Source organism: Saccopteryx leptura, chromosome 3, assembly GCF_036850995.1.
Source record: "Saccopteryx leptura isolate mSacLep1 chromosome 3, mSacLep1_pri_phased_curated, whole genome shotgun sequence".
NCBI classification, from domain to species: Eukaryota; Metazoa; Chordata; class Mammalia; order Chiroptera; family Emballonuridae; genus Saccopteryx; species Saccopteryx leptura.
The window spans coordinates 119,157,445-119,166,426 of NC_089505.1; the positions used below are offsets into that span (position 1 = coordinate 119,157,445).

Genomic DNA, 8,982 nt, shown 5'->3' on the forward strand with positions numbered 1-8,982 from the left:
TTCTCATACATGTCTTGACTGGGGGGCTCCAGCTGAATCCATGACTCCTTGCTCAAATCAGCAACCTTGGGCTCATGTCTAAGATCCCATGCTCAAGACCTCACGCTCAAGCTGGGTGACCTCACGCTCAAGCTGGCTCAGCCCGTGCTCAAGCTGGCAACCTGGGGGTTTCGAACCTTAGTCCTCAGTGTCCCAGGCCGAGACTATATTCTTTGTGCCATCTACTGGTCAAGTTGCTTTTATCTTTTTAAAAATCTTCTCTCTACTTATTTGGGTTTCATTTGCTCCTCTTTTTCTAGTTTCTGAAAGTAGAAATTTGATTGTAATTTGAGACATTTCTTTCTTTTTTTATTCAGTGAGAGGAAGGGAGACAGACTCCTGCATGCACCCCACCGGGATCTACCTGGCAATCCCACTAGGGGGCGATGCTCAGCCCATCTGGGGCACTGCTTTGTTGCTCATTAACCAAGTTTCTATAAGCACCTGAGGCAGAGGCCATGGAGCCATCCTCAGTGTCTGGGGCCAACTTGCTCCAATCAAGCCATAGCTGCACGAGAAGAGAAAGAGATAGAAGCGAGAGAGGGAACGGTGGAGAAGCAGATGGGTGCTTCTCCTGTGTGCCCTGACCAGGAATCAAACCTGGGACATCCACATGCTGGGCCAACACTCTACCACTGAGCCAGCTGATCAGGGTCACATTTCTTCTTTTCTATGCTTAATGCTGTAAATTTTTCTCTAAACAGTGCTTTAGCTATATCCCTTAAAATTTAATACAATGTATTTCATTTTCAGTAAATTCAACATATTTTCTAATTTCCCTTCTGATTTCTTCTTTAACATTTAGGTTATGTAGAAGTGTGCGATTTAATCTCCAAATACCTAGGGATTCTTTACCTTCCTGTTATTAATGTCTAATTTAACTCTACTGTGGTAAGAGAATACATTTTGTATGATTCTAATCCTTATAAATTCATTGAGAGCTGTTTCATTTACAAAAATATAGTCTATCTTGGTAAAAGTACTTGAAAAGAATGTACATTCTATTACTGAATGTTCTTTCTGATATCCTTACAAGGTTCATTTTAGATCACTGTGGAGATCAGCTCTAAAACAGTAACACTTTCTGCTATCTTCTCAAGCTTTCTCACACAGGAATAGAGTACTCCTATGTTCTTAATTTACAGAGATCAGTCTCTGGCCAACACTGAATCCTCGCCTTCTCTCATTCATCCTCTCCTCTCTTATCCTCATAAAACTGACAAATCATCGGGCTCAAACACCTTAAAAGTTTTATAAGTACACTCATTGCCATAGCTCACCTTCAAATCCAACACGCTCAAGCAGGTTCAATGGGTACCAAATTAAAGGTTTGTTCCCAACTGGAAGCAGAGGTTTGGGAATGCTGGAAGTCAGGTCTGTCATCCGAGATCCCCCTCCAACTGCCATTACTACCGCTTGAAATTCCATTTTTACAAACTGCAACCACAGAGAAAGACAATTAACAGGGAAAAAGTAACAAAAATCAAAGCATATACCGTACTAATGCTGTTTTTTTTTTATTTTTTACCTACTGATTTTATTTTTTTCTTCCTTTCTGTGTGAGAGTAAGGGAAATAGAGAGACAGATTTCCACATGTGCTCTGACCAGGATCCACCTGGCAACCCCGTTTGGGGCCAATGCTCTGACCATCTTGGGCCATGATTGCAATCAAGCTATTTTTAGCACCTGAGACAGAGGCTTCACAAAGCCATCTTCAGCACCTAGGGTTGATGCACTTGAACCAATCGAGCCATGGCTTCAGGAGAGGAAGACAGAGAGAAGGGGGAGGGAGAAGAGGAGGGGTGAAGTAGATGGTTGCTTCTCCTGCATGCCCTGACTGGGAATCAAACCTGGGACATCCACACGCCGGGCTGACACTTTAAGACTGATCCAACTGGCTAAGGCCTACTTACTGATTTCAGAGAAAGAAAGGAAGGGGAGGGAGAGGGGGAAGAGAGGAAGAAAGACAGACAGACACAATAATTCACTGTTCCACTCCTTTATGCATTCACTGGATTCTTGTGTGTGCCCTGACCAGGGATCAAAGCTGCAACCTTTGCTTATGGGGACAATGTTCTAACCAACTGAATTACCTGGCCAGGGCAGAATTAATGCTATTTCTATTTAGCTTATTGATACCACTACATCAAATGCATCACTTCCAAGTCCAATAACCAGGTAAGAAGACTCCTTAGCTTCAGTATAAATATCACTTTTATCATATTTTTCTTACTCACCAATACTGTATATACTCTCAGTGTCAGCCTGGGGAGATGAGCTGAAGGAGAAATACAAGTTTTTAAAATCTGGCCCTGGCCTGTGGCCCAGTGGATGGAGCACTGGCTGGCATATTAACATCCTGGGTTTGATTCCTGGTCAGGGCACACAAGAGAAGTGGCCTTCTGCTTCTCTTCCTCTCCTTCTCCTCTTTCTCTCCCTCTTCCCCACTCACAGCCAGTGGCTCAATTGGTTGGATCATTGACCTGGGCACTGAGGATGGCTCAGTTGATGTGAGCCCATCAGCCTCAGGCACTAACAATAGCTTGGTTGATTCAAGCATCGACTCCAAATGGGGGTTGCCATGTAGATCCCAGTTGGGGCACATGCAAGAGTCTGTCTCTCTTCCCTCCTTGCACTTAAAAAAAAAAAAACCTAGCCCTTGGCCCTGGATGGTTAGCTCAATCGGTTAGAGCATCATCCTAAAACACCAAGGTTGCAGGTTTGATCCCCAGTTAGGGCACATACAGGAAGTGGTCAATGAATGCACATAAGCAGAACAAGTGAATGCTTCCCTTTCTAAAATCAATTAATAATAGGCCCTGGCTGGTTGGCTCAGCAGTAGAGCATTGGCCCAGTGTGTGGAAGTCCCAGGTCCGTTCCCTGGCCAGGGCACACAGGAGAAGCGCCCACTGCTTCTCCACCCTTCCCCCTTTCCTTCTTCTCTATCTCTCTCTTCCCCTCCTGCAGCTGAGGCTCCGTTGGAGCAAGGTTGGCCCGGGCACTGAGGACAGCTCCATGGCCTCTGCCTCAGGCGCTAGAATAGCTCCAGCTGCAGTGGAGCAACACCCCAGATGGACAGAGCATCGCCCCCTGGTGGGCATGCCGGGTGGATCCTGGTAGGGCAAATGCGGGAATCTGACTGCCTCCCTGCTTCTAACTTCAGAAAAAATACCAAAACAAAAGAAATTAATAATAAAGAGAAATCTGGCTTTTGCCCTTGAGTTGCTCACAATTAAGTGGAGAAGACAAATTCAATAAATTACAATATGTAATCATTAGTGCCATGCAGGGATATATCCAAGATGCAGTAGGCAAACAGTGAAGGTAACATCTAATTCTTTCTAGAAAAGACACGGAAGGTGTTATAGGAAGGTAATGCTTGAGATGACTCTTGAAGGAGTAATGGTTTATCCAGTGAGCTTCTCATTCAGTTCTATTCCTTGAAAAAATTTTAAACTTCTGGCTAAAATTAATAGCACACTACAAGCATATTAATCTCTGAAAAGTATAAAATAACTTAAGATTCTTACAATAATTCAGCCAGCTGCTCCCATTTTCTCATAATCCCCAACTATAGATAGTAAATACAAATGTAGGCTTGTATCGGGATCTAGCTTTAAAGAGTTCAATTGCAAAAATAGACCAAATTAATTCCTTTTTTTCAAATTTAGGGAGCCTATTTGATCTCTAAAAGAATCTCTTTATACTAGCTATCACAGAAGTGAGGCACAATGAAAAGTTATAAATCGTTACTGATTAAAAATAAAAGTATTGCCTGACCAGGTGGCGGCACAGTGGATAGAGTGTTGGACTGGGATGCAAAAGACCCAGGTTTGAGACCCTGAGGTCGTCAACTTGAGCGCGGGCTCATCTGGTTTGAGCAAAGCTCACCAGCTTGACCCAAGGTCGCTGGCTTGAGCAAGGGGTTACTTGGTCTGCTGAAGGCCCACGGTCAAGGCACATATGAGAAAGCAATCAATGAACAACTAAGGCATCGCAACGAAAAACTGATTACTGATGCGTCTCATCTCTCTCCGTTCCCATCTGTCTGTCCCTATCTATCCTTCTCTCTAACTCTCTCTCCATCTCTGAAAAAAAATAAATAAATAAAAATAAAAGTACTGCCTGGCCTGTGGTGGTGCAGTGGATAAAAAGTCGATCTGGAATGCTGAGGTCGCTGGTTCAAAACCCCTGGCTTGCCTGGTCAAGACACATATGGGAGTTGATACTTCCTGCTCCTTCCCTCCTTCTCTCTCTCTCCCCCTATCTAAAATGAATAAATTAAAAATAAATAAATAAATAAAAGTACAACCCTGGTTGGATAGCTCAGTTGGTTAGAGCAGTGGTCCCCACCCCACCCCCCGTCCACAGACCAGTACCGGTACGTGGGCCATTTGGTACCGGTCTGCAGAGAAAGAATAAATAACTTAGATTATTTCCGTTTTATTTATATTTAAGTCTGAACGATGTTTTATTTTTTATTATTTTATTTATTTATTTATTTTTTTATAGACTTTTTTTTTTTTTTTTTTTTTTTTTTTTTTTTTTTACAGAGACAGAGAGAGAGTCAGAGAGAGGGATAGACAGGAACAGACAGACAGGAACGGAGAGATGAGAAGCATCAATCATTAGTTTTTTGTTGCACATTGTGACACCTTAGTTGTTCATTGATTGCTTTCTCATATGTGCCTTGACCGTGGGCCTTCAGCAGACCGAGCAATCCCTTGCTCAAGCCAGCAACCTTGGGTCCAAGCTGGTGAGCTTTTGCTCAAACCAGATGAGCCCACACTCAAGCTGGCAACCTTGGGGTCTCGAACCTGGGTCCTTCCACATCCCAGTCCGACGCTCTATCTACTGCGCCACCACCTGGTCAGGCGATGATGTTTTATTTTTAAAAAATGACCAGATTCCCTCTGTTACATCCGTCTAAGACTCACTCTTGATGCTTGTCTCGGTTACGTGATACATTTATCCATCCCATCCTAAAGACTGGTCTGTGAAAATATTTTGTGACTAAACCGGTTCGTGGCCCAAAAAAGGTTGGAGATCACTGGGTTAGAGCATCGTCCTAAAGCACAGAGGTTGTTGGTTCATCCCCACCCGGTCAGGGCACATACAGGAACAGATTGATGTTCCTGTTTCTCTCTTATCCTCTCCCTTCCTCTCTCTAAAAAAATAAATAAACATTAAGAAAAAATAATAAAAGTACTTTTGATGTACAACACATTATGTAACCTTTTTAATACAATTGCAAAATGCAATGTTCAGGAAAAGAATTTAACATCAAATTGGCAAATAATGTATTATAGAATTATATGCCTGAAACCTAGTTTTATTAACCAATGTCATTCTACAAAATTCAATAAAAAAAAATTTTAAAGTTGGCAAATAATGTTGCACTTTTACCAAAATTATGATTTTTCCTGGGCCCCTTACATCAGTATCTAAACATCAGCACTTACACCCAGTACATCCAAGGCACAAAGTAAAGGTTCCTGAACAATATCCACACTTAAAGACATAGTAATTCTGATTGCAGGAAACACTGCCTCAGATTGGAATTTAACTTCAATTTGGAACTATATATAACTTTCATCGTATCTGAAATCATTAAGAAAAAGAGTACTGGACCTTAATGAGTCGAAAGACCTGAGTCTGAGTTCTGGTTCTGCCACTTTTTTTTTTTTTTTAATGTTTACTGTATTGATTTTAGAGACAGAGGAGGGGAGAGAGGGAGAGACAGGAACATCGATCTGCTCCTGTATGTGCCCTGACAGGGGATCTAATTAGCGATCTCTGCGCTCCGGGAGGATGCTCTAACCCAGTGGTCCCCAACCTTTTTTGGGCCATGGACCGGTTTAATGTCAGAAAATATTTTCACAGACCAGCCTTTAGGGAGGGACAAATAAATGTATCACATGACCGAGACAAGCATCAAGACTAAGTCTTAGACCAGGGGTCCCCAAACTACGGCCAGCGGGCCACATGCGGCCCCCTAGGCCATTTATCCGGCCCCCGCCGCACTTCCAGAAGGGGCACCTCTTTCATTGGTGGTCAGTGAGAGGAGCACATTGACCATCTCATTAGCCAAAAGCAGGTCCATAGTTCCCATTGAAATACTGGTCAGTTTGTTGATTTAAATTTACTTGTTCTTTATTTTAAATATTGTATTTGTTACTTTTTTTTTTTTTACTTTAAAATAAGATATGTGCAGTATGCATAGGGATTTGTTCATAGTTTTTTTTTATAGTCCAGCCCTCCAACGGTCTGAGGGACAGTGAACTGGCCCCCTGTGTAAAAAGTTTGGGGACCCCTGTCTTAGACGGATGAAACAGAGGGAATCTGGTCATTTTTAAAAAATAAAACATCATTCAGACTTAAATATAAATAAAACAGAAATAATGTAAGTTATTTATTCTTTCTCTGCGGACTGGTACCAAATGGCCCACGAACCAATACTGGTCCACAGCCCGAGGATTGGGGACCACTGCTCTAACCAACTGAGCTATCCAGCCAGGGCTGGTTCTGCCACTTTTAGGTAATGTGACCAGGCACCTGACATTTTTACAACTCTCAGCATCTTCAGTTCCTAGAAAGGAGCCTGGTGCTTAAGTTCATAGACCCTTGAGCCAGACTAACTGGGTTTGAATTCTAGCTCTACTATGTGTTAACTGTGTGAACTAGGGCAAGCTAGTAACTTTTCTATGCCTCAGTCACTTCATTTTCTTTTTTTAATATATATTTTTTAATTTATTGATTTTAGAGAGAGAGGAAGGAGGAGAGAGAGAGAGAGAGACAGGAACATCAAGCTGTTCCTGTATGTGCCCTGACCGGGAATCAAACCGGCAATGGCTGCAGTTTAGGATGACGCTCTAACCATCCAAGCTATCTGGCCAGGGCTCTTCATTTTCTAATTGAGGATAATTATAGTTTCTACCTCACAGAATTGTTGTGGACAGTAAATGAGTAAAACCATATAAAGCACACTAAATAATATCACTCCCACAGCAAACACTACAAAAGTGTTTGATATTAAACAGAGGCTAGTTCATGGAAAGCCTCCTGTGCCAGCGGAACCATGCTGTTGCCTAATTCTGGTCTCTGTATTACTAATCTGGTTTCCTAAGGCCCCTTCTCCTGCGCCTAATAATCACTTATTAAACTTTTAAGACTCAGTTCTAAGAATCATCTTGCCTAAAAAGCCATTCCTAATCCCTCCCGCCTTCTTGGTAGAAGCCAGCCTCTCTCCCCTTAGGTGTTTGCGCTCTGCAGCGTCCAGATCATGTCTGCCTTAACAGGCTTTAATATCCATGTATTTAAGTGTCTATTTCCTTTCAGTTCTTTGAAGGTAGGTACTGTACTTGTCATCATTGTATTCCCATCAGATGCCAGGCACTCTGTGTTTGTGGAATGTGCATCTGTGAACTTCACAACCCCGTTGTGAGTCAAGCTCAAACACGTGCAGAAGGGAGACCAGAACCCAGGATACTAGAATCTGAGGTTCCTGCTCTCAATGAGGCTCTGGGTGATAATCATAAGCATAGCTAACCATGCTACCAGGCGGACTGTCAAATGCTCACGGTCACTCACTGCCACGACTCTGGGTAATGGGAATCATGGCAAAGAGTCTCTCCTTAGCCTCTTAAGTTTTAGACTCTAAAATTTAGAGAGAGCGGTCATGGCATCTAAGACATTACTCCATCATAGCACTCTTGCCTTCTCCTCTTTTGTAAATTGGTAAGATAAAACACTGTATCATAATTGGTCTCTCATGCGGACCTTATTGTATTCCATTTTATATTTCACTGTCTTGCACCTAAACAACTAAAAATTGGCAGAATAATGATAGAAGGGCTGGAGTGGAAAGAGTTCAGGCACTGTGCTAAGGGCGTCTGGTCCTGAGTCTCGGTCTCACACGCTGCAACTGCGAGCAGATCCCTCCACTCCCTGAAATTCAGTTTCTCCATCTATTGCACCAGGTGATTGGTTCGGATTCTGCCCAAGTTCTGTTCTAGTTCGGACACTTGGCTCTCCGCGCTCAGACTCGAGTTGGCGACTCTGGAACTCCGCACCCCCGTCCACCTCCCTCAGGCCCTCCTCGGTCAGGCTCAAGGAGCCGTCTCTCTCAGACCAAGCGGAGCCCGGTGGCCACCACAGTGCTGCTCACCCTCGCCAGCCAGCTCGGAGGTGGCCCGGCAGAGCAGAAGCCGCAGCTTTACCTCAGCCCCCGGCGCGCCTCCACCGATCCTAGAGCTCCCCACGCCGCCTCCGACTGACAGCCCAAAGGCGCAGGCGCGCGATGGCCGAGCCGATCGATGGGACGCGCGGGGTAGACCCGCGGTGAAGGGATGAACGTCGAGCGGTAGATTGAGGACCTGAAACGCGAGCCCCACCCAGAGGAAAGGAGGCGGGGCTTTCCTTGATCTTTATTCAGAAATCACCGAAGCTCCTGAAGTGTTTCTCCCATTGCTGGGTTCCTGGAACCAGACAGGAAAAAGTCACAGTCTTCCTTAAGGGAGTTCTCATTCTAGGACTTGGTTCCGACTACCACTCCGTGAAAATAGAACTCATTTGGGAACCGCAATTTCGGGCTAGCCTGTGGAGAAATCACCAAATGCTTTTTGCAGGCCAGGGCTTTCTCTGTCTATGATGTCTAATGTGGCGACTCATGTTGGCTTTCTGAACCAGGCTATTATATGGAAAACATCCACAATTAGCCATCAAAACTGTGTGTGTGTGTGTGTGTGTGTGTGTGTGTGTGTGTGTGTGTGTGTGTGTGTGTTTTGGGGGGTGAGGGGGGAGAGTCAGTGAAGACCTCACTGAGTCAGTGACACCGAACAACGACTTAAGGACAGTGACTCGGGTGGAGGTCTTGGGTAAGAGCCTTCAAGCAGACTAGCTAGCAATTTGCAAAGGCCCTGAAGAGAGAACACATGTCACTT

At 44.1% G+C, this 8,982-nt stretch overlaps 1 protein-coding gene across 2 annotated transcripts in view; it reads right to left on the minus strand.

Annotated features, from left to right (window-relative positions):
- Window positions 1-8,321, minus strand: part of EIF2B3 (eukaryotic translation initiation factor 2B subunit gamma) — a 128,912-nt gene extending 120,591 nt beyond the window's left edge. Inside the window, exons 1-2 of one of the 2 annotated variants that reach the window (XM_066376163.1) lie at window positions 8,260-8,321; window positions 1,320-1,476 (exon numbers count right to left, since the gene is read on the minus strand). In XM_066376163.1, coding sequence (XP_066232260.1) covers window positions 1,320-1,467 — 148 coding nt within the window. In that variant the 5' untranslated portion in view covers window positions 1,468-1,476; window positions 8,260-8,321. Of the gene's footprint in view, window positions 1-1,319; window positions 1,477-8,207 lie in introns of both variants that reach the window. The other variant, XM_066376162.1, reaches the window with a different exon arrangement.
- Between the last annotated feature and the right edge of the window lie 661 nt (window positions 8,322-8,982).